Here is a 26,615-nt window from a genome sequence, read left to right as displayed (position 1 = left end):
CCATATCATCAAGCAGCTTGTTTTGATCCAAACATACTGTTTTAATTCATACTTCAATCTTCCAACTTTTAATCCTTTCGATATCTCCAGACCGCGCCGAAGCAAAGCGTTTCAGAAATGCAGGCTTGTGCTCCCATGTTCCCCCACTTCGTCTCTTTGCCTCTCTGCAGGCCTTATCTGGTAACATTTGTATGGCCATTTGAGCTCCTTCAACAGCATTCTCCGATTGTAGTTCTTGTTTTCGAACACACCATCCATAGTAAATCAAAATGACCAGCACAATCAACTGAAACAGCACCGGCATAAGGACAGGTTGTATCATTGTGTTCATCATGCCAGTTGCCGTCGGCTCCATCTGAACAATGACTCCCACCAGCTTACATGTCCAATCTGATCCAAAGTTTTGCGAACGTTCTCAATTTCCGCAGTGTGATGGTTAATGTCCACAACAATTGCTTGATTCAAACTCTGTAGCTGTTGAAATCTTGTACTCCATTTCCACATTTCCTTCTTCCAAATAGCAGCATGATTACCATATCCATTTTCATTTAAGTCAAATTTCAATTTTTGATGTTTTCTACTGAATTCCATGCTGTTTACATTCAAAAATGTAAACTCGCAATCGGTGTCTTCGACCAAGTCTGTTGCCCTCTGCAGTTTTTAACAATTTCCTCTGCTTTATGGGAGAATTGTAACAACGTAGAGTAAAGGATGACGGAAATGCTGAATAGTCAGTCGAGAGACCCAGTCCTTCTCTCAGTTCACCCTTCGGAACTGTTGTCATTTCCTCTCTCAACATTTGCAATGCTCCAACTTCTATTTCGCATCCTTTAAGATCGTGTTTATAACTCCCACATTTGAGCTTTTCACTGAACATCTCATCAGTTCTGAGACAGCCCAATCCTACAAAAACTTTCAATGCTTCTGAACAAGCTTCTCCCACTGCTTTCATCTCTGACTGTTCAGTAACTGCTCCTCGTGCATCTGGGGTGCTGGGGTACTGTCTCTGAAGAGAGGAATCCCCTTCCTCCAGGAGCACCTCAACCTTCATTTGTCTGGCGGACCCTGTGTTAATCTCCCGCTGCCCTTCCACCCATGCCCTGAAGTAAGGGTCCGAAAGAAACGACATGTGTGGTTGAGGTGCGACATCCCTATAACAATCCTCCCGCACCTGCGGAATCTACCCCTGACCTCATCAACTGAACCGAGGTATCATCCCTGTCTGTGACTCTAGCTTCTCTTTTCTGATTCTTCAACTTTTGAATTTCCAGCATTAGACACTGCAACACTAATGCTTTTCTCTTTTTATCACTTTTTAACCCAAACACTTTAATCTTTTTTAACTGGACACTCTCCACTAAGGACTGCCGTGTCTCTCTCCATTCTCCTGTCATTGTTTCCTGCTCTATCCCGTAAGGCCCTCCTTTCGACTCCATCCACTCATTAAGAAATGACCGGACCTCATCTGGAATATTCCTTGATCCTCCCATTACTAACTGGAGATCCCTTTAAGTCACGACAACTAAGAGAATGCTCATCCCTCAAACTGATGTGTAGGAAATACTTCTTCGAACAACTCAGCCAACTAACTTTTGAAAATCACGTCGAGGTCACCAAATGTTGTATAGCTTTCTTGCTCTTTTCGCTTCGTTGCTTTAAATGTCAAATTACACACTCACTCAGTTGCAGTAAATGGCAGGATCAGATCTTTTATTCAGACATTCATACTATACAAACCAAGTATGAAGGTTACTGAGACACAAACACTTCACAATCCAACTTTCTGCTTGCTCCAATTTCCAATGGCTACTTGTGAGGCACACACCTTCCGAATGTCCAGATTCTAGTGTCTGTATGTCAAACTCTCATCTTTATACCAAAAAAGCCTTTGAACTTTGTATCGTACATTTAGACAATTTACATGCGGATGATGTAGAATCAAAATGGCATTGTCCTGAAATCACGACTAACTGCTTTCTGAACTACTATACACAAACCAGATCATACTTAACATACAGACGATGTCATCAGATTATTATTCGCATCGTAAAAAAGGTACACTCAAATACTTAACATACAGACAATGTCAAGAATTACTATACACAAGTCAGATTATTATTCGCATAGTAACAAAGGTACACTCAAATACTTCAGCATACAGATAAATGACTAACTACTCATTTCAATGGCTAAATAGCTCCATATCGTCGAGCAGCCTGTTTTAATCCATACTTCAACCTTCCAACTTTTAACCCTTTCGATATCTCCAGACCACGCTGAAGAAAGCGTTTCAGAAATGCGGGCTTGCTCTCTCACATTTACTCCACAAATGCCTGGAGATGTTTCTGACTAATCGCGACCATCTCCTCGCACAGGGAGATCAAGCCCTCCATCCGATCGTCCATTGGAGGCGAGTGCTGAACTCGCTGATCCGACCGACCTCCGTGGTGTCGGAGTATGCACTGTAAAGCGCCTTGGCGTTGCTGACTGCACGCCGCTTGGTCCCGGTACCTCTTCTGTCGCAATCGGCAAAGTGGCCGCAGGTTCCACTGTTGTTGGGATGAAAGGGGCATCCACCTCGGTTCCTTCCATAACTTCTTCCTCCTCCTCTAGTTCGGTACCTCCTCTTTCTCACCACTTGTGGTGAATGACACCTGCAAAGGTGCAGATGCGTCCTCCATTTGCGCCTCTGGTGGCTGACCTTCAAAGCACAATTGAGCTTATTGAGCTGTTTAGATCAGAAGGGTACACATTACCGAGAGACGTTGCATATTAATGCATTATGTGGATTTCACTGCCCCAGAAAGCTGTCACGACTGCATTAGTCGGAGATGGACAGAATAAAAGAGTGAGGGTTTATGGGGAGCGCACAGAGAAGGGGACAGATGACCAGATGACCTTGCCCTGCTCTTATTGCTTAAGTTCTAATGTTGTCAACCTGAGAGTAGCACAAAGGCATGACATGACATGACATCATTCGTATATTGCATTATAATTAAATTACGTTACATTACTTTAAAACTGTTCGACACATTACTCACGTGACACATGGGAGGGTTCCGCAACACCATGGGTGATGACTGAGCGACTGCGGGTGCCCACAAGTGCCGTGGCTCGTTCCTCCAGGTCCGTCAGCTGCCAACGTTGGGCAGTGCCCCCTCCGCTCACTTCTGTTGTTAGATATCTTCTTCTGCAAACGTAAAAAGAGCATGGCATAAGCTAATTGACTCGGTAATATCATGGACAGACAACAGTTTCAAACGTTACATGCAAATAGGATCCACAATTGATGCACGGTTATAACAAAGGTCGGCGTATTTAGGAGCTACAGCTTGACACGTACATCTCTCTTTACTACAATCGCCATTGAACTCGGCAATGGCAGGAGCTAATGTACAAAAGTGTCCCAGGGTAGACAGTGAGCAAGGGCAGTTCTCCCCCAGTCCATGCTGGGTTCCTGTGTAAGTGACAGCAGCCAGAGAGACTTAAAAAGGACACAGGTTCGTAGACCTGTCCAGACCCTTAGCAGGGTATATATATATGTAAAGAATTTACAAAATTTAAGTCAATCCAGGAGATTTACTATTATAATTATAATTATAATTACAATCTTCATCAATACAATATAAAATCTGTATTTAGTCTTGCTGATGCAACAAGGCTGTTCCAGTGCATCCGACACTGGTTGGACCCCTTCTCCTCATGGGATGCCGAGGAGACGAAGTCCGCGATCTCAGCCCAGAGCTTTCTGTAGAACCGGGGTGGAGGTTTCCCACGCCCATCCCGGGTTAGTAGGGCCCACCGGGAGTGCACCTCCTGGACGAGGGCCTCGTTTGCCTCATCGGAGAAAGGCCTTGCCCTGCACCTCCCCCCCTCCACTTTACTGCCGCTGGATGAAGATATAGTTTTTTTTTATAACCAAATATATTTTCTTTAATACTGTTGTCTGTGTCTGTCTGTCTATCCGATTTGGTCCATAATGAACTGCAATGACCTGTAAACTCTTTTCCACACTTTTCCTCCCTTCTCTGCTTTCCTGCTTTCTTCCTGTCTCTCTCTCTCTCTCTCTCTCTCTCTCTCTCTCTCCCCCCCACCCCCTCTCTTTTCCTTCTGTGTATATGTGGATGACCCCTGACCTCCCGAAACAGGGGAAAACCTGTTCACTGTTGCTAGGGAAGCTTTGCCTTGGATTGAGAACTGGTTGTCAGACAGGAAGCAAAGAGTAGGAGTAAATGGGTACTTTTCAGAATGGCAGGCAGTGACTAGTGGGGTACCGCAAGGTTCTGTGCTGGGGCCCCAGCTGTTTACATTGTACATTAATGATTTAGACGAGGGGATTAAATGTAGTATCTCCAAATTTGCGGATGACACTAAGTTGGGTGGCAGTGTGAGCTGCGTGGAGGATGCTATGAGGCTGCAGAGTGACTTGGATAGGTTAGGTGAGTGGGCAAATGAATGGCAGATGAAGTATAATGTGGATAAATGTGAGGTTATCCACTTTGGTGGTAAAAACAGAGAGACAGACTATTATCTGAATGGTGACAGATTAGGAAAAGGGAAGGTGCAACGAGACCTGGGTGTCATGGTACATCAGTCATTGAAGGTTGGCATGCAGGTACAGCAGGCGGTTAAGAAAGCAAATGGCATGTTGGCCTTCATAGCGAGGGGATTTGAGTACAGGGGCAGGGAGGTGTTGCTACAGTTGTACAGGGCCTTGGTGAGGCCACACCTGGATTATTGTGTACAGTTTTGGTCTCCTAACTTGAGGAAGGACATTCTTGCTATTGAGGGAGTGCAGCGAAGATTCACCAGACTGATTCCCGGGATGGTGGGACTGACCTATCAAGAAAGACTGGATCAACTGGGCTTGTATTCACTGGAGTTCAGAAGAATGAGAGGGGACCTCATAGAAACGTTTAAAATTCTGACGGGTTTAGACAGGTTAGATGCAGGAAGAATGTTCCCAATGTTGGGTAAGTTCAGAACCAGGGGTCACAGTCTAAGGATAAGGGGTAAGCCATTTACGACCGAGATGAGGAAAAACTTCTTCACCCAGAGAGTGGTGAACCTGTGGAATTCTCTACCACAGAAAGTAGTTGAGGCCAATTCACTAAATATATTCAAAAGGGAGTTAGATGAAGTCCTTACTACTCGGGGGATCAAGGGGTATGGCGAGAAAGCAGGAAGGGGGTACTGAAGTTGTATGTTCAGCCATGAACTCATTGAATGGCGGTGCAGGCTAGAAGGGCTGAATGGCCTGCTCCTGCACCTATTTTCTATGTTTCTATGTTTCTATGTTTCCACATCGCTGGACTCTCGCTGATCCCGTTTCGCTTCGCTGGCTTTTGCCCAAAAAATGGGCGCTGTGCCAGTGAACACGAAGGCTGACACATCACCAAGGCTGGAACATCGCCCATTTTTGGGCGATAACCAGCAAAGTGGAAAGTCTAACCCTTTGACGTTGGTAGCCTTCTGCATTCGCTGGATCACGTCAATGTTCCTTTATGCTATGACTCTGTAGCCCAGAAAGTTTATTTCTCCAGCAGTGAATGTACGCTTATTGGCATTAAGTGTAATGTTATGTGTAGCAAGTCTAGCTATAACTGCGTGAAGTCGCTGGTTATATTCTTCCATGGACGACGATATCGTCAAGCAGATTGAGGGCTCCCTCTATGGCTGCTAGCATAGTCGTGACAATCTTCTGAAATTAACGTGGTGCAGAAGATAGTCCGTAGGGCATGCGTCGATACTGATTCAGATCATCATGCGTCGTGAATGCCATGAGCGGTTTGCTGACCTCTGCTAGGGGTATTTGCAGGTAACTGCGGCGCATGTCAAGTTTTGTAAAAACTATTGAGCCGTGGAATTCTGAAGAGAGTTTGTCGATGGTAGGAAGAGGGTATGTGTCGGGAATGATGGCCTTGTTGACCTCTTTCAGGTTGATGCATAGGCAGATCTCCTCATTTTTACGCCAAGCAATGACTAAGTTTAAGATCCAGGGTGAGGATTCGATGCTCTCAATGATTCCCTGAGATTCGAGTCGCGTTAACTCTCCGGATACTTGGTCGCAAACCACAAATGGGAGATGGCGAAGTTGCTGCGTAACTGGTTTGACGGAAGGGTCAACGCGGGTACGATGGCAGAATTCTGTTGTCACTCCAAACCCTGTGAAGATTGAGGGATATTGCTTGTCAAAGTCCATCATGTATACAGGTGTGCCAGTTGGGTCATAAACTTTGAACCCAAGCTTGTCAAAAAGGTCAACACCCATGAGGCTTCATCCCTTCGTGACATAAAAGGAAAAGTTCTCCAATGTTATGTCCTTGTAGTATATCGGGACAGATATGACCCCAAGTACCTCAATTTTGGAGTCGGAGTATGCATGTAGAATGGAAGTTGTGGGCTGCAGTTGACAGTGCGTGAAGTAGGTTTCATACACAGCCTCACTCAAAATGGAGACGTTGGCTCCATGGTCAATGAGGAGGCAGATGGAGGTGCCGTCAATGATTACCTCACAGTCCTTGAATTTGCCCGAACCAATGTGCGAAATGTCACTAACGGTGTAAACCATATTGCGTTCATCACTATCGGGGTTGTCCACATGTCGAATATGCTGCGATGAGCAACAGACACTAGCAAAATGGTTCATTTTACCATATACAGAGCATTTCTTCCCACGTGCAGGGCAGTTAGGACTCTTTGCTGAGTGTGATTTATCCCCACAGTTAAAGCAGTGGAAGTTAAGCCAGCGATCCATACTGGGTGGCTTATTATTAGCCCTGGGTCTCTGCTGTGATTTCCGGTTTGGACGAACACCTTGCACGTGGGCTGTAGCTGCAGTCTGCTGCACAGGGGAAGCAGGGGATCTGATCGCTTTTGAATCGGAAAGCGCTGATTCGATTTGGATGGCCAAATTAGTTGCTTTGTCTAATGTCAATTTGTCATCCTCCATTAGCAAGCGCTCCCGAATGTGGGGGATCGTTGTTTTCTCAATAATTTGATTCCTGATCATTTCCTCTGTGAGTGCTCCAAAGTTACACATAGCGGCCAGTTCAGTTAATGAAATGATGTACTGTTTGATTGGTTCACCGTTCCCTTGCCCCCTTTTTACGAAATTGGTATCTCTCCATCACGATACTTTTCTTTGGCCCAAAATAGTTCTCAAAGGTGCTTACCGTTTTGACGTAGGACTCCGTGTCTTCAATTTGGCCAACGATGAGTTGGCCTTCGATGCCAAGACAGTGGATAAGTATTGCACGGCGGCAAGCTGGTGTTATGTTGTTGCCGTCTAACCCACTCGCCATGATGTACGTAGAAAAACGTTTTATCCATCTCGGCCACGGAATTGGAGGGTCCCCAGGTATGGAGAGGAAAGGCGGGGGGGGGGGTCGGAGGGGCGATGGGCGGGGGTGGTAGGGAGGTTAATTTGAGTCATTCTCGTCACCAAATTATGTTGTGTACGCGTAAATAACTGACAAACTGAGCCAGGAGAAAAGTAACTGAAACCATGTGCCTTATCAACAACCCAAAATGGAGTCTCAAACTGCATGAACCAGAATGAATACAGTACTTGTGAATAGTTCCCGCATGGTCCTAATGCCCGTCCTGTGAGCTGTAACAAATAAATAGAGTATGAACACAACACAGATGTGAAAGAGGTTAGCTTTGAGTCAGGAATCACAGAATGCATGTCTTCCCTCACTCATAGCCACTCGCCAGGGTCTACAGACCAAGAAAGTCTTCCTTAGATGGCCATCAGAGCTTCAGAAGGCTGCATTTGCTTCCCCCAACCCCACCCCCACCCATCCCAGAGTTTATTTGGGGAAATAATGCAACAGCAGACTGAAGATCTGCAGCCCACTCCCACTAGGAGTGCATTAATGTCCGTACCAGTCAAGTCACCACTGCCGTGAATTTCTTTGCATCTGGATCCTTCCGTTCAGCATCGGGTGATCTTTGCTACTTCAGTCAGGCAGTTAGTCACCATCACATCAACAACTGTGGTTGGAGGAGTACAGTGCCTCTGTGCACTGGCTCTGAAGGCAGTGGAGTGCCTTTATAAACCTGTGGGGTGGGTTGGAGCTAGTATTTGAGAAAAGATATATAATTCTAAATGTGCTGTCAACAGCCCTGTCTCGAACAATTACATGGTTAATAAGATCAGGTTTAAAACCCCTATTTGGTATTTGACATTTCAATTTGAAAATGAAAATTAATTAAAACCATTTGCTCCCAGTAATAGATTGCCTGCAACTACAGGAAGCAAGATTTAAAATATAAAGAAAAAACATTCATTGTCAAAGTACAATGCCCATTGTCAATTAAAAAATGGCAAATGCACCAAATGATGTGTTAAATGTAATGTTTTCTGCAGGGGAGGAGGGGGGAGGGTGGGGGGGAGGGTGGGCGGGGGTTGATAACCTCAGACTCTCCTTGATAATAAATCCAGTGCCTTCAACACTTGTATTCCCTTTTGTTTTTTTTCTTCCAATTCAAGTGAAGGAATGTTGGGTATTCCTACAGCTTAGTTTGCAAGCTGCATGTTTAGTGTAAGTGTTTGTTTTTGCATGTCATAGGCTTGTGTTCACTGGCGATTTTGAGTTGTCGCTTTTTTTTGAAGCTGTTGGTCAGCGTTTTCTCGGTTGCCATGTACGCTCCATTCATAAATACATTACTGACAGGACTGTATAGATTTCCTTTGAGACACATTTTGCAAAAGGGCCTTTCTTACTTGTTTTGGTAGGAAACATGGAACTGGCTAATTTCCTGTTGCTTTGAGCATTCTTTACACATGAAGGCAATATTCAATGTGACTACAAGATAATCAAACTGATTCTTTTGGACTCTTCAGCAATGGCTAGAATGCATAGAATTACATAGTCGGATTATTCACAGTGCTCTGTTACATTGAATCTCCTTTTTGGTTAATTTTCTTCGAATCATTGTCTTCCCTATTTCTATTGGGCCAGGACTGTTTGGGTCAATTATCTCTTTGCCATTGAATCTCAGCAGCCTAAGGCAACAGATTAGCCTCGCATTATTGTAGTCCCTGGAATGTCAGACATATGACTACTGGCCTGAAACAGTGAACCACAGTTTTCAGCAACAGAGCAATCTTTGCTGAGAATTAGATAGGATCTTTATTTTTTTAGGCCTTAAAGCACATGATGTATGAGACAAACAAAGAGTTTCATATTTTCAGGCTGGACTGATTTTTTTATCGTTGTTGTTGTGATGGTTTTGAAATATAACCGTATTGTTCTACAGTCACAAATTGGTGTTAAGGACCACACATACTAGGCTATGTACAGGTCAGCAACTTTATTAGCGTAAGTACAAAGAAGATTTCAAGTCGCTGACCATTCGACCTGAAGTATCTTTTGGAGATTGTCAAGCTTTTGGTTTCATTGTGATTTTGAATTCATATTCATCCCACTTCAAAATTAATATGATCTGAATGCTGCTGCACAGACAGAGAGCGAGAGTTTCACTGGACTACTGGAGAAATCGGATCTTCAGATCGATTAGCGAGTAAGAAGAGACCTAGGGGTGAAATTCCCCAGTGCCCCGTTTGGGGGCAGTAACCAAGTTGGGGCGGGACTTCCTGCCCCGGCTGTGAAATTGCGGTTACCGCCGCTCACAAGAAGTGAAGCCCAATATCGTGCGCTCCACTTCCTGTTGGGGAAAGTTTGGGGGAGCTACTCAGGCACATTCGGCAGCACTACGCAGCTTCACCTCGTAGCGCTGGTGCGTTTCAACGCCGCTCCCCTTCCGTTAAAGGGGAGGGCTGCTGCACATACTGCAGGCCCTCTGATGGCCTCCACTGGGCCACCAGGGCTGCGTGGTGCCATGGCCACAGCCCAGCACCCAAACACAGTGCCGGGCTGCACGATGGCGGCCCGGACCACGCGACTGCAAAGAAGAATGGGTCGACAGATGAGTTGGCTGGAAAATAAAATGGCGGGGCACGGTGCAAAACGACTCCCCTTTAACTTCCAGCCCGGAAGCGGAGGTCTGCCCGGTTCGCGACCCACGAGGCAAGCACTGACACTGCTCGCGGCAGCCTCGCGGGACGTTGGCCAACTTCTTCCTCGGGCAGAAAAGGGGTCACCACGCACGTCGATGACATCATCACCGGTTGCGTGGCAGCCGGGAGCGGTGCCTGCGGGCCACAGTGCTATCATGTCAGCGCCTCCACTAACTCCCGCGGAATTTCACAGGAGCCGGTAACGCCCCCCCCGGGCGAAAATAGTTTTGCACTGCGTTAGAGCACCCCCACCCCACCCCCAGAGGTGCTAACGGGTGACACATAACAGGACAATTTTGGTCCCCTAGTCTCATAATCCAGAGAACATGGCTACAAATTGCACCGTGGCAGAGAGGTGTGAGAAGAGTCTCGCCTGAGTCAGCAGTACTGAAATCTCAGGCAGGCTTGGACTTTATAAATAGTTAAAAGCTGTTGAAGGGGAAAAAATGTCTGTCACGAAAGAGGAGACCACACCTCTTGCAATGGTGGAATGCAGGAATTCCATTGGAATTCAGAGGAGATTATGATTCCCAACCCTCCCAGAATGACTGGGAATTTCCTGGAATCAGGGGTTCCTATCCCGAGCGCTGCCTCCAGCAGCCCAGGAGATCAACAATTTCAATTTCCTCGCTGCAGTGCGCCCACATGAACAACAGGCACTTGTATGACGTACTGTAAATAGTGACTGACTGTGGGCCTGGTGTCAGGATTTGGGGGGCCGGGACCTTTGACATCAGCGGGAGGGGGGAATTGGAAATTTGGTGCCGGCTGGAGAGATGGAGTTGGGGAATGGGGGCGAGGGAGGGTGGGGAAAGGGGGTACGGGAAGAGAGGAATGGGGAATTGGGGGAGGAGAGAGACAGGGAATGGGGGCTCAGAGAGAGAGGGAGGGAGTCTGGGGTATGGTGGAAGAGGAAGACAGGAATAGGGGAGAAGGAGACTGAGGAAAGGAGGCTTGGGGTGGGAGGGAGACGAGGAACTGGGGAATGGGGGAAGAAGGAGACTGGGGAATGGGGAGGGACTAGGAATGGGGGCTTGGAGAGAGAGGGAGATTGGGGAGAGCGGGGGAATGAGAACTGCTGGACGGACTGTAAAACGGGCTGCCAATTCGCTGTCACCCATCTTGCGCCACTCCCCAAGATGACTTTTTAACCCCTGTTTCGTTGAGGATCTGAAATAAAGAAGATTTTCATTGCCGCGCCCTGGAAGGGTGGAGATTAAGATGAATTGAGAGGAGTGGAGAACTGAATGGACCAAAACTGTTCCCAAGCCCTGCAGCCTTTTCAATGGAGCAAACGCTTGCAAATCCAAACTGGGTGAAGTTTGATCAGTGGTAATTGTCAACTGGCAGAGGCCCATTTCTCTGCTGAAAATGGGAATCTGACCTTTAAAAAAAATCAAGCGATGGATAAGGGAGGGAGTTTGGCCATCAGATTGAAGCCCAAGGTTCGGCTGATACATTTTTCAGGCAGCGTGTATATATGGGCAAGCAACACCCACACCTGTTTCCTGTAAGAAGGCTGCTTAAATATGCAAATCGGGGTCCTACGCCAGGAGGAGCTTTTCAATCCAGGAGTCAAATAATGTCACCTTGTGTGCAGGCCAGGTTACATTCTCCACATTCTGAAACACTCCGTTTGGATATATACCTGAAGGGGAAACATTTGCAAGATTATGGGGAAAGAGCAGGGGAGTGGGGCTAATAGGATAGCTCTTTCAAAGAGCCGGTACAGGCACGGTGGGCCAGATGGTCTACTGCTGTGCTGTATGATTCTATGGTAAGAAATTAGAGTGGCATTTGTGTAATGTCATTATGTAAGTATCCAGCAGAGGGAGCTTGTCAGTCATTTATTGAGCTTCAGGGTGAGTGTTAGTTTGGTCAGAAAGGTAAGACAAGAGAGAGTGATTTTGAAAACAAGTAATTTCTTTTTAGTTTTATTAAGAACCCATTTCCACAGACACAGTGGTGAGGAGGATTGGCAAAGGCAGCTAAAATAATCGAGAGAAAAGAAACAAAAAAACACCATCTGAAATGAAAACAGAAAATGCTGGAAACACACAGCACCTGCGGAGAGAGAAACAGAGTTAACGGTTCAGGTCGATGACCCTTAGTCAGAACTGGAAAAAGTTAGAGATGTTTTTAAGCGAGTACAGAGGCAGGGAAAAGGGTGGGGGAGAAGGAAAAAACTAAAAGGAAGTTCTGTGATAGGGTGGCAGGCACGAGAGATTAAATAAGGAAAGGGATATTGATGCAAGGCAAATGGGGGTGGTAATAGGACAAGTAAAGAAACAAAAGCTGGGTCTAGAAGAGGTGTAAATGGGAATAGCGAACCATTACCAGTAGATGCTGTCTGAGAAAATGGGAGCAGTGGTTATGATCTGAAAAGGAATGTTAACTCGATGTTGCATCCGGAAGGCTGCAAAGTTCCTAATCGAAAGATGAGGCAGTGTTCCTTGAGCTTCATTGGAACAGTGTAGGAGGCCGAGATCAGAGTGGGGGTGGGGCGGACAATTAAAATGGCTGATAAAATATTGATGAATTTCCAAACATCAAAGGCATTGCTAAACTGAAGGGTACACAAATTAAACTACACATACAAGAATCTCTGCAGCCTTTACTCAAATCATCTCAAATGATACAACAGATAGAACTTTGGGATCTTATCTGTGACTAAGTCATCCCAGAATATTATCCGGCACAGTTGACATCCCTGGAGTCGTGAATGTGTCAGGTGCTATCTCACTGATGTGGATGTGGATGCAATGCTTAATTAAGAATTGAAAATAAAAGGCTCATCAAAATTGTAAACATAGTAAGTAGTGTCCAAATTTTGAAAAGTTGGAAAAAGTAGGTGTTTCTGTCCTCCAGCGATATTCAGTTTTAGCGCTCCAAGAGGGAAGCGGAGCACTAAATCAAGCCAACCACTTCTCTTCGGGCACTAAAGTCCGAGAGCAGGACAGTAGCGGCAGAGTGCTGGACAATTTTGAATGCATTGGTAACGGCTTGAGAGGCTGCTTCCCTCGCTTAAAGGGAAGAGCCATAATGCTGCACAAGCTAGTTGTGAGCTGTTTTGCAAGGCGACCTGCACGACTGCCATTACAGCCCCAAACACTCACAAAGTGGAGGGCTTGGACATCTTGCACCAGTGAAACATGAAAAATTTTGCGCAGGCAGCAGACTGGTGCAAATAATAAAGTTTGGTCGACCTGAAAATCATTCCCTTTGATTACCGCTCCCCAAGCAGCCAGCCAAGTCCACAACACCTCCTGTTGCTGGCATTGTTGGTGCGAGGCGATACAGCAAGGGGTGAAAGACAGTTTTACATCCGGGCGATAACAGGGCACTGCGCACTTCATGACATCATGATCTGTGAGGTGCTAGAAGCCAAGGCGTTATGAGTTAGCATCAGCGTTAAACCGGTATTGAAATTCACTGGCGTCAGTAATCCCTTAGTGCCCCTCTCAGGCGCTAACGGGAGGCACTAACCTCCAAAATTTCTAGCCCTTAGAATCATAGAATGATACTGCACAGAAGGAGACCATTCAACCCTTGGTTGTTCACAACCTTGGTGTCATATTTGACCCTGGAATGAGCTTTTGACCATATATCCGCAGCATAACTAAGACCGCCTATTTCCACCTGTGTAACATCGCCCGTCACCGCCCTTGCCTCAGCTCATCGCTGCTGAAGCCCTCAATCATGCCTTTATTATCTCTAGACTTGACTATTCCAACACACTCCTGGCTGGCCTCCCACATTCTACCCAATGTAAACTAGAGGTGATCCACAACTCGGTTGCCTGTGTCCTAACTCGCACCAAGTCCCGCTCACCCATCACCCCTGTGCTCGCTGACCTACATTGGCTTCCGGCTAAGCAACACTTCGATTTCAAAATTCTCATCCTTATTTTCAAATCCCCGAATTGCCGCGCCCCTCCCTATCTCTGTAATCTCCTCCAGCCCCACAACCTCCCCAAGATGCCTGCGCTCCTCTAATTCTGCCCTCCTGAGCATCCCTGATTGTAATTGCTCAACCATTGGTGGCTGTGCCTTCTGTTGCCTAGGCCCCAAGCTCTGGAACGCCCTGCCTAAACCTCTCCGCCTCTCTACCTTTCTTTCCTGCTTCAAGATGCTCCTTAAAACCTACCTCTTTGACCAAGCTTTTGGTGACCTGCGCTTATTTCTAATTATGCGGCTCGGTGTCAAATTTTATCGCACAATACTCCTGTGAAGCACATTGGAACGTTTCACTACATTAAAGGCGCTATATAAATACAGGTTGTGGTTTTTGAAATTACGCAAGGATTTGTCAGGGTAAAGAATGATACATACTGGCCTGGTTTTTCTTCTTTTGGATGGCGTTTAGGCTGATTAAGGTTGATACAGTGAAACAAGAGTATTCAAGTTGATTCATGTATCCATTATTCTAACAAGGAGCCTATTCAAAAAGACACTAAAGCCTTGTTAAAAGACTCGTGGGATAACTGTTGGCAGAATGCAGTAAGGTATTTTGCTCTTACATTTTTGTAATATTTGCTTATTTGCTCTCTCTGTTTGTTTCCTGTTGACGTAGAAATTGATACAAGTTTTTTTTTCATCTATTACGCTGTATTAACTCTTGGGGCCCAGTCAAGCAATAAAATTATTGACCACATCTTCCTCACCTTTACAAGGATATCATTGTGTTTTATTCGTGCCACCCATCACATGAATCACGCTCCCAGCAAGCAGCTCAGAAAATGGCTGAGCGTGGAGTAACTGGCCATCAATTTCAAGGTTGTAAGATATTCTTGCTTGTTTCACTTCCCCCAGTAGTTGATACAATTTGAATTCCTCTATTAGATTACATCTTGTGACTCGCTCCAAACTATGCTGGGTCCCAGTCCAAGAACTGTTAAATAAATCCTAGATAGTTTCTGTGCCGGTGACAAGCAGTATCAATCGGCTGTCTTAAAATCTAAAGATGACTATCTGTGAGAGATGAAAATTGGGTGTTTATTGGATATTTATGCTTTATTTACAGAGAATAACAAGAGTTTCGAAATGTCATCTTTCGTGGAGACAAAGGCTCTGGAACAATTGACCAAATCTCCAGTGGAATTTGTGGAGTATCCTTTCAATGTGATTGTACACAACCAGACCCCTTTGTGTGTTCTGACCGCACTCTCCATCACTATTGGTTGAAAGGAATTCAGTACAGTTTATTTTCACACAGAGATATCTCCAGTGGTTCAAGTTGTGCTGCGTGGTATTATGATACAGGGAAGATATTAAACCATTTAAAATAAATAGGCTGTCAACTTCAAAATAGCACAAGGGAACTTCATATACTTGTTAATGATCTAATAGCACACAGTGTAATTTCAACCCCCAAAATGTGCTTCAGATTAATTCAGAGCAGGCCCCAATTTTAACTCCTGGTGGATTCCCCGCTCAGGCCAGAGTTAAAATTACAGTCGGGTCTCAATAGTGTCATTGGGTCACAACATGGACCCTGTTGGCTCCGGGCGGGTGTCCTTGTTGCCTGATCAGGAGAGCAGCTTAAAATTGAAAATGTTGCGGTTATGGTGGCTTTTGGAAAGGTAAGAGCCAGGGCGATCTTAACTATCCACCCGCCAGATTTCTGCTGATTGGGGAGGGTTAAAATCGCCCACTTTATGCCAGAATTTTACATTGGGAGTTGTTCTGATGATATATTTTACTCTGTCGTTTTCTGACTAAATTAAAGAAGATCCTATGAAATGATGTTTACTATCAGAGAAAATTGGCAGAAATTCATGGAAAATATGAGAAACACCAATGCATCGTAACACAAAACTGTGGGGGGTGGGGGGGGGGCGAGGAGTTGTGTGTTTTGAGGGGGGAGAGGAGGAAAATGAAGGGTGTTTTGAATTTTATCACATGGTGGAGCAGATTTTTAAACGATGTATAATCATCTTCTCATTCTGAGTCCAAATGTTGCCACTGCCACCAGTGGCTCGCACCTTGTTCTGTTAGAAAGAAGAAAATCTCTTTTTATTATAAAATCAGAAAGCTGTTCTTCCAGACTATTACCACAGGGTGGAGCTGTGACTTAACAGACACAAGTCGCAGCAAGAAGCAAGTGTGATTCGAATAGTTTATTTTTAGTTGCTCAATTTAAATATATATATTTTTACTAAGTATAATTCCGTAAGTTAAGGCCATGATGCATATTTTTAGGTGGTTTATTCAACATATATGCACAACTTGTTGATCAAAAATGATTTTTCTATTTATGAGTTCCTTCAGGAAAAGACAGGATCAGCTGTGTGCTGGTGGGATCAGATTATATAGCTTCACTTTTGGCTTCAAGTCATTTCCTTAAAATAAAGTCCAAAAGTAATGGACCAAACACAGACAGATGCCTCCGACCGAAAGTTTTTTAATGAAAATACCTGGTGTTCCCAAAGGAACAAAGACTCGTGCTCCGAGGCCGAGCTGCGCAGTCCAGCACAGGGGCCCACGTATTCCCGGAGCGTATGTGCAGCCTGGGATAATGTGGGCCGGACCAACCAATGAAAATGGCGTATCCCCATTCACAGTAATGGTGAGTTCCATTTGTACGGAGATCACCATTTCTATGAATGAGAATATTCCCGAAAGCACAAACATTTTAGATAAATAAGAAAAACACTTCACATATTTAAAATTGAATTTAATTAAATGTTTTAGACAAAAAATTATTTTTTTGAATATGTTTTAATAGGGGTAAAATAAACTTACCTTAATGGACAGAGTTTTCAATATAAAAATTATTGCTAACATTTTAATTTTTCTATCTTATAAAACTCTTACACTGGTAATAGCAGGTCTTACGCTTGCTTTTACGAGATGTAAAAGTTTGAAGGACTTTCGGGTGGGCATGAGTTGGGCAAATAGCCCAATCTCTCCCGCGCAGATGTCCTTCTCCCGGGGGTGTAGAGGATCTGTCTTGAGAAATCTTGACAGATCGGAAATGCCAGTTTTTGGTGCACGGGCATCGCGCCCCGAGAATCGGCTTTTGCGAAGCCTCGCTGGTCCGTGCGCACTTGGCACGGACCCGGCAAGGCCGGAATGTTCGGCCCAATATAAACAGAAAATGCTGGAAATACTCAGCAGGTCGGGCAGCATCTGTGGAGAGAGAAACAGAGTTAACGTTTCAGATCTTTGATCCTTTGTCAGAACCTGAAATGTTAGCTCTGTTTCTCTTGCCACAGATGAGCATTTCCTTTCTAGAGTTCAGATTTTCAGCTTCCGCAGTATTCTGCCATTTCTACAAATAAGATGGTGATTCTTCAAAAAAGAAATGTTACGATGAGGTGAAGTTTTTGGCTCTGAGTCGTTTCATTTTTAACAAATGCATTTTCTTGCTGTGGCAAGTTTCCTGAGTCAAACTTGTTTTTGTTTTCCGATCGTCAAGTATTCTGATGATCTTTTACTGTTTTGCTGTAGGAACCATAGTTATTGAGGTAAGAACTCTTTTCGAAGCTTTTTTGCTTCAACATGGCACAATTTTCAACTGTTAAGGGAAAGTGCCCAAAATTATCCTGTTGTCATCTTCCTTGTGATTGTGCCATTTGTATGATTCACTGACGGCCGGACAGTGCACTGACTTTGACATGAGACTTATTGAATGTGTAGTGTTCATCTGCTTAGCCACCATTTATACAGTGCTCAATACCAACTAACACCACCTCAACAGTTCTTCTCCTTCCAGAACATAAGAACATAACAGTTAGGAGCAGGAGTAGGCCATACGGCCCCTCAAGCCTGCTCCTCCATTCAGTAAGATCTTTGAACTCAACTCCACTTTCCTGCTCAATTCCCATATCTCTTGATTTCACAGAGTCCAAAAATCTATCACACTCAGCCTTGAATATACTCAACGATTCAGCATCCTCAGCCCTTTGGGATAGTGAATTCCAAAGATTCACAGCCCTCTGAGTGAAGAAATTTCTCCTCCTCTCAGTCCTAAATGGCTGACCTCTTATCCTGAGACTTTGCCTTCTCGTTCTAAACTCTCCAGCCAGAGGAAACAAACTCTCGGTGTTTACCCTGTCAATCCTCCTCAGAATCTTCTATATTTCAATGCGATTACCTCTCATTCTTCTAAACTCTCGAGAGTATATGCCCATTCTACTCGATCCCTTCTTATCCCAGGGATCAATTGAGTGAACCTTCATTGCACCGTCACTAAAGCAAGTATGCCCTTCCTCAGATAAGGAGACCAAAACTGTGCCAAATGCTCCAGGTGTGGTCTCCTCAAAGTCCTGTACAATTGTAGCAAGACTTCCTTACTCTTGTACTCCAACCCCCTTGCAAAAGCTTCTATAGGTATGTGACGAGAAAATGATTAGAGAAGACAAATGTAGGTCCCTTGCAGTCAGAATCAGTTGAATTTATAATGGGGAACAAAGAAATTATAGACCAATTTGAACAAATACTTGGGTTCTGTCTTCATTGAGGAAGACACAAATAACCTTCCAGAAATACTAGGGAACCGAGGGTCTAGCGAGAAGGAGGAACTGAAGGAAATCCTTATTAGTCAGGAAATTGTGTTAGGGAAATTGATGGGATTGAAGGCCGATAAATCCCCAGGGCCAGATAGTCTGCGTCCCAGAGTACTTAAGGAAGTGGCCCTAGAAATAGTGAATGCATTGGTGGTCATTTTCCAGACTCTGGATCAGTTCTTATGGATTGGAGGGTAGCTAATGTAACCCCACTTTTTAAAAAAGGAGGGAGAGAGAAAACACAGAATTATAGACCGGTTAGACTGACATTGGTAGTGGGGAAAATGTTGGAATCAATTATTAAAGATGTAATAGCAGCACATTTGGAAAGCAGTGACAGGATCGGTCCGAGTCAGCATGGATTTATGAAAGGGAAATCATGCTTGACAAATCTTCTGGAATTTTTTGAGGAGGTAACTAGTAGAGTGGACAAGGGAGAACCAATGGATGTAATGTATTTGGACTTTCAAAAGGCTTTTGACGAGGTCCCACACAAGAAATTAGTGTGCAAAATTAAAGCACATGGTATTGGGGGTAAAGTATTGATGTGGATAGAGAACTAGTTGGCTGACAAGAATCAAAGAGTAGGAATAAACGGGTCCTTTTCAGAATGGCAGGCAGTGACTAGTGGAGTACCACAAGGTTCAGTGCTGGGCCCCCAGCTATTTACAATATACATTAATGATTTGGATGAAGGAATTGAGTGTAATATCTCCAAGTTTGCAGATGACACTAAGCTGGGTGTCAGTGTGAGCTGTGAGGAGCATGCTAAGAGGCTGCAGGGTGACTTAGACAGGTTAGCTGAGTGGGCAAATGCATGGCAGATGTAATATAATGTAGATAAATGTGAGGTTATCCACTTTGGTGGCAAAAGCACGGAGGCAGAATATTATCTGAATGGGGACAGATTAGGAAAAGGGGAGGTGCAACGAGACCTGGGTGTCATGGTACATCAGTCCTTGAAAGTTGGCATGCAGGTACAGCAGGCGGTGAAGAAGACAAATGGCATGTTGGCCTTCATAGCGAGAGGATTTGAGTATAGGAGCAGGGAGGTCTTACTACAGTTGTACAGGGCCTTTGTGAGGCCACACCTTGAATATTGTGTACAGTTTTGATCTCTTAATCTGAGGAAGGACATTCTTGCTATTGAGGGAGTGCAGCGAAGGTTCACCAGACTGATTCCTGGGATGGCAGGACTGACATATGAAAAAAGACTGGATCGACTAGGCTTATATTCATTGGAATTTAGAAGAATGAGAGGGGATCTCATAGAAACATATAAAATCCTGACGAGATTGGACAGGTTAGATGCAGGAAAAATGTTCCCATTGTTGGGGAAGTCCAGAACTAGGGGTCACAGTCTAATGATAAGGGGTAAGCCATTTAGGACCAAGATGAGGAGAAACTTCTTCACCCAGAGAGTGGTGAACCCGTGGAATTCTCTACCTCAGAAAGTTGTTGAGGCCAGTTCGTTAGATATATTCAGGAGGGAGTTAGATGTGGCCCTTATGGCTAAAGGGATCAAAGGATATGGAGAGAAAGCAGGAATGGGGTACTGAAGTTACATGATCAGCCATGATCATATTGAATGGAGGTGCAGGCTCGAAGGGCCGAATGGCCTACTTGTGCACCTATTTTCTATGTTTCTATCATTTATGCTTCCATCTGTAAAAAAAAAAATACGAGTTCTTCATTCTCTGTTTACTTCTCCTTAGCAAGTACTCTACAGATATAATAAGAGGCAGCTGAGCCGCATTTATCCAAAGGGAACTCGAGTAGATTCCTCGAACTACATGCCTCAGGTATTCTGGAACGCTGGATGTCACTTGGTAGCCCTTAACTTCCAGACATTAGGTGAGTATGACAAACATGTAAAATTCTTCGAGGGCTTGATAGGGTAGATGGTTTACTCCATTACCTTATTTTTAACTTGTATTAAATCCACTAAGTTCCCCCAATTGAATTATTTTCAGGATCCCAAGTGCCACTGGTATTTTATCCTCTTTCTCAACTGAGAAAGCAGATACAAAGTATTCATTTAACAATTCTGCCATTCCCTTATTGTCCATTATAGGCTCGCCTCATTTACTTAAATAGGCCCATATTTCCCTTTACTCTCTTTCTCTTAATGTAGATTGATTTCTGGGAAGTGAGGGCTGTCCTATGAGGAGACACTGAGTAGAAAGGGCCCATATTCTCTGGCGTTTAGAAGAATGAGAGGTGATCTCTTTGAAACGTATTAAATTCTTAGAGGGCTTGAAAGGGTAGATGGCTGGAGTCTAGAACTTGGGGTCACAGTCTCAGAATAAGGGGTCGGCCATTTAGGATTGAGCTGAGGAGAAATTTCCTCACTCACCGGGTGATGAATCTTTGGCATTCTCTACCCCAGAGGGCTGTGGATGCTCAGTCATTGAGTATATTGAAAGCTGGAATCGTTAGATTTTTGGACACGAAGGAAATCAAGGGATATGGGGAAAAGGCAGGAAAGTGGAGTTGAGGTTGAAGAACAGGTATGATCTTATTGAATGGCGGAGCAGGCTCGAGGAGCCGTATGGCCTACATCTCCTCCTAATGCTTATCTAGTGTTGTGTGGAAGGTTCAGTTACACAAAAATGAAGAAAATGAATTTTCTGAGGCTCCTTCCCAATGAGGAGCCTTGTCAGCAACGAGTGTGCGACAGTGCTGTAGTCCTGAACCGACTGCTGCGCACACCCCAGGCTTGAATACTCATTAAATTACCCTTCGAGCCTTTCAGATTTGTACACTTGAGGTCATCCAAAACTCTGCTGCCCATGTCCTCATTCGCACCAAGTTCCGTTCACCCTTCTCCCCTGTACTCACTGACCTACATTGGCTCCCGATTAAGAAACGCTCGACTTTAACATTCTCAGCCTTGTTTTCAAATCCTTCCATGGCCTCACCCCTCCCTATCTCTGTAATCTCCTCCAGCACCTACATCCCCCCCGAGATTTTGTTTGATAACGCTCCACCAATTCTGGCCTCTTGCATGTCCCCAATTTTAATCACTCCACCATCGGTGGCTGTGCCTTCAGGTGCCTAGGCCCCAAGCTCTGAAATTCTCTTCCGAAACCTCTCCGCCTTTTTAGCTCTCTTTCCTCCTTTAAGACCCTTCTTAAAACCTCAACTGCCCTTATGTGGCTCGGTGCCAAATTTTGTTTGATATCACTCCTGTGAGTAGCTTTGGAACATTTTACTACGTTAAGACGCTAAATATAAATGCAGGTTGTTATTGTAAAGGGGATTAAATTTAAGTTCAGGGAGCCGAGAGAATTAATTTGGCATTGTCGGGAGTAGAATCACCAATTACAATTTAACCATCAGGCTGTCAAATCAAACCTGAAGTATTTAAAATGTTTCAGAGACGTTGTGAGAACATAAGAACATAAGAATATAAGAATTAGGAACAGGAGTAGGCCATCTAGCCCCTCGAGCCTGCTCCGCCATTCAAAATGATCATGGCTGATCTGGCCGTGGACTCAGCTCCACTTACCTGCCCGCTCCCCGTAACCCTTAATTCCCTTATTGGTTAAAAATCGACCTATCTGTGATTTGAATACATTCAATGAGCTAGCCTCAACTGCTTCCTTGGGCAGAGAATTCCACAGATTCACAACCCTCTGGGAGAAGAAATTCCTTCTCAACTCAGTTTTAAATTAGCTCCCCCGTATTTTGAGGCTGTGCCCCCTAGTTCTAGTCTCCCCGACCAGTGGAAACAACCTCTCTGTCTCTATCTTGTCTATCCCTTTCAATATTTTAAATGTTTCTATAAGATCACCCCTCATCCTTCTGAACTCCAACGAGTACAGACCCAGTCTCCTCAATCTATCATCATAAGCTAACCCCCTCATCTCCAGAATCTTCCGAGTGAATCGTCTCTGTACCCCCTCCAAAGCTAGTATATCCTTCCTTAAGTAAGGTGACCAAAACTGCACGCAGTACTCCAGGTGCGGCCTCACCAATACCCTGTACAGTTGCAGCAGGACCTCCCTGCTTTTGTACTCCATCCCTCTCGCAATGAAGGCCAACATTCCATTTGCCTTCCTGATTACCTGCTGCACCTGAAAACTAACTTTTTGGGATTCATGCACAAAGACCCCCAGGTCCCTCTGCACCGCAGCTTGTTGTAATTTCTCCCCATTCAAATAATGTTCCCTTTTACTGTTTTTTTTTTCCAAGGTGGATGACCTCACATTTTACAACATTGTATTCCATCTGCCAAACCTTAGCCCATTCGCTTAACCTATCTAAATCTCTTTGCAGCCTCTCTCTGTCCTCTATACAACCCGCTTTCCCACTAATCTTTGTGTCATCTGCAAATTTTGTTACACTACACTCTGTCCCCTCTTCCAGGTCATCTATGTATATTGTAAACAGTTGTGGTCCCAGCACCGATCCCTGTGGCACACCACTAACCACCGATTTCCAACCCAAAAAGGACCCATTTATCCCGACTCTCTGCTTTCTGCTCGCCAGCCAATTCTCTATCCATGCTAACACATTTCCTCTGACTCCGCGTACCTCTATCTTCTGCAGTAACCTTTTGTGTGGCACCTTATCGAATGCCTTTTGGAAATCTAAATACACCACATCCATCGGTACACCTCTATCCATCATGCTCGTTATATCCTCAAAGAATTCCAGTAAATTAGTTAAACATGATTTCCCCTTCATGAATCCATGTTGCGTCTGCTTGATTGCCCTATTCCTATCTAGATGTCCCACTATTTCTTCCTTAATGATAGCTTCAAGCATTTTCCCCACTACAGATGTTAAACTAACCGGCCTATAGTTACCTGCCTTTTGTCTGCCCCCTTTTTTAAACAGAGGCGTTACATTAGCTGCTTTCCAATCTGCTGGTACCTCCCCAGAGTCCAGAGAATTTTGGTAGATTATAACGAATGCATCTGCTATAACTTCCGCCATCTCTTTTAATACCCTGGGATGCATTTCATCAGGACCAGGGGACTTGTCTACCTTGAGTCCCATTAGCCTGTCCAGCACTACTCCCCTAGTGATAGTGATTGCCTCAAGGTCTTCCCTTCCCACATTCCCGTGACCAGCGATTTTTGGCATGGTTTTTGTGTCTTCCACAGTGAAGACCGAAGCAAAATAATTGTTTAAGGTCTCAGCCATTTCCACATTTCCCATTATTAAATCCCCTTTCTCATCTTCTAAGGGACCAACATTTACTTTAGTCACTCTCTTCCGTTTTATATATCGGTAAAAGCTTTTACTATCTGTTTTTATGTTTTGCGCAAGTTTACTTTCGTAATCTATCTTTCCTTTCTTTATTGCTTTCTTAGTCATTCTTTGCTGTCGTTTAAAATTTTCCCAATCTTCTAGTTTCCCACTAACCTTGGCCACCTTATACGCATTGGTTTTTAATTTGATACTCTCCTTTATTTCCTTGGTTATCCACGGCTGGTTATCCCTTCTCTTACCGCCCTTCTTTTTCACTGGAATATATTTTTGTTGAGTACTATGAAAGAGCTCCTTAAAAGTCCTCCACTGATCCTCAATTGTGCCACCGTTTAGTCTGTGTTCCCAGTCTACTTTAGCCAACTCTGCCCTCAACCCACTGTAGTCCCCTTTGTTTAAGTATGGTACGCTTATTTGAGACACTACTTCCTCACTCTCAATCTGTATTACAAATTCAACCATACTGTGATCCACTCATTCCGAGAGGATCTTTTACTAAGAGATCGTTTATTATTCCTGACTCATTACACAGGACCAGATCTAAGATCGCTTGTTCCCTTGTAGGTTCTGTAACATACTGTTCTAAGAAACAATCCCGTATGCATTCTATGAATTCCTCCTCCAGGCTACCCCGTGCGATTTGACTTGACCAATCGATATGTAGGCTAAAATCCCCCATGATTACTGCCGTTCCTTTTTCACATGCCTGCATTATTCCCTTGATTATTGTCTGCCCCACCTTGAAGTTATTATCTGGGGGCCTATAAACTACGCCCACCAGTGACTTTTTCCCCTTACTATCTCTAATCTCCACCCACAATGATTCAACATTTTGTTCATTAGAGCCAATGTCATCTCTCACAACTGCCCTGATATCATCCTTTATTAACAGAGCTACCCCACCCCCTTTCCCTTCTTGTCTATCCTTCCGAATTGTCAGATACCCCTGTATGTTTAAATCCCAGTCTTGGCCACCTTGCAACCATGTTTCTGTAATGGCCACCAAATCATACCCATTTGTAATGATTTGTGCCGTCAACTCATTTACTTTATTTCGACAATCATGTTGCACCCCCTCCCCTCCCCACCCCCCATGGCCATAATTAACAACTGAATGGCTGGGCTGACCAAACTACATCATTTTTTAAAAGACTCTTACAGAAGATGAGGGTATAATCCATTTATCTTTATTTATAAAACAAATTACAAATACAGCTCCTTCAAAGCCAAATAAGATAAAAGGCTAAGGGGTCGAAATTGGTGGCCTTACTGCCGGCCACTGCCGCCGACATTCCTCTGCTCGAACCGCCCAATGCCACTTTTGTCGTGGCCTGGAGCGGGCGGGAGGGGACAGCCGCCGGGAAGCGCCCACCGACGTCAACGGACGGTCGATGCGTGTCAGTTCACTCCCGCCTGCTGAGATACCATATTCATGCGGGCGGGAGTTGGCTGGAGTCAGCGGCAGTGAACTGCTGAGTACAGGCAGCTCTGTCCTCGACGGTAAGTGTGAAGATGCTGTAAAAAAGGTTCGTGAAGTTTATTTAAGTTATTTCTTTACAGGTACCCTGATGGTCCTCTGAAGGTCGTCAGGTTTTCTTGTTTGTTTTTGATGCTTTTTATATTTAGTTCTTCGATCCTCCATGGGCCCGGCTCCATCCTCAGTGACACTGGGGCGGCAAGCGCCTCTGCCGCCGAGAATGAGAGCTCCCGTCGGCTACCGCCCAGATTGGCGGCATACATCACAGATTTACCGCCCGCCGACCTTCGAGGGACCACCCCCCACCCAAAGAACCGTCAGGGACCTAGGCGGCCATCGGCGGTCCTTTGGGCCGCACTTGGGTGGGCGGAGGCCTTCATCAAATTCGGCCCCTAAGTAAATAGGATCTGTTTACATTGATTATCCAACCTAGACAATGAAAATAGCCTGGTGTGGAATGCATAGAATCATAGAATGATACAGCACAGAAGAAGGCCATTTGGCCCATCGTACCAGTGCCGGCTCATTGAAAGCACTATCCAAATAGTCTCACTCCCTGCTCTTTCCCCACAGCCCTGCACATTTTCCCACTTCAAGTATTTATTCAGTTTCCTTTTGAAAGTTATTATTGAATCTACTTCCACCATCTTTTCAGTTGATTCCAGATAGGCCACGCTGCTTTGTGCTGAGTTAGTTCATCTCACCAGAGTTGACCTTAGTTTTGCTAAACTAAGAAGGGAGAAGAGAATAAAGATAGGCTGGTGTGCTTCTACTGATTGTTACCGAAAGACACCAATATAAAGCGCATTGCACACACGTACACGTGGGGTGATGATGTTACATGATGACGCACACTATCAAGGCTGCCATGTGAAGGACAGTTGCTTCGGTGAGATACCAGAAGGTGTTGATGGAAAGTCACCCCGAAACACTGGGTTCAGGAGAGGACGGCGAAAGCTGAAAGGATAAAAAAGGCGTAAATCATCAATAGATTTGTTTGTCATAACAAAATGTTGACCGGTTGCGGTGAAAATCCTGAGCTGAATTCACTTGTTTTATTATTTCTGTATCAACATGATGCTGTTTACACCAAAAGGGTAAAATCAAAATATGATAAGTAACAAACATCTTTATTTTGTCTTCAATAATTTACTCAGACCTGGCTATGCAACTGAACATGGGGATGTTTGAACACAATGGGAAAAGTGGCTTCCGCCTGAAACCAGAGTTCATGAGACGAACAGACAAGCACTTTGACCCTTTCACTGAAAGCACCGTTGATGGAATCGTGGCCAACACCCTTTCAGTAAAGGTGTGAAACTCTCATTTTAGATGGTGATTTTAAAAGGTGTTTATAAACTAGTGGGGCTGCGATTGGTTCT

At 44.7% G+C, this 26,615-nt stretch overlaps 1 protein-coding gene across 3 annotated transcripts in view; it reads left to right on the top strand.

Annotated features, from left to right (window-relative positions):
• plcb1 (phospholipase C beta 1) overlaps positions 1-26,615 on the top strand; it is a 1,109,102-nt gene that overhangs the window by 893,654 nt on the left and 188,833 nt on the right. For all 3 annotated transcript variants that reach the window (XM_070889862.1, XM_070889863.1, XM_070889865.1), the window contains exons 18-20: positions 15,050-15,134; positions 20,266-20,390; positions 26,391-26,545. In XM_070889862.1, coding sequence (XP_070745963.1) covers positions 15,050-15,134; positions 20,266-20,390; positions 26,391-26,545 — 365 coding nt within the window. The remainder of the gene's footprint in view (positions 1-15,049; positions 15,135-20,265; positions 20,391-26,390; positions 26,546-26,615) is intronic.

This window comes from Pristiophorus japonicus, chromosome 9 (assembly GCF_044704955.1).
Source record: "Pristiophorus japonicus isolate sPriJap1 chromosome 9, sPriJap1.hap1, whole genome shotgun sequence".
NCBI lineage: Eukaryota > Metazoa > Chordata > Chondrichthyes > Pristiophoridae > Pristiophorus > Pristiophorus japonicus.
The sequence above is the reverse complement of the archived record's forward strand: the minus strand, read 5'-3'. Positions and strand labels throughout refer to the sequence as shown.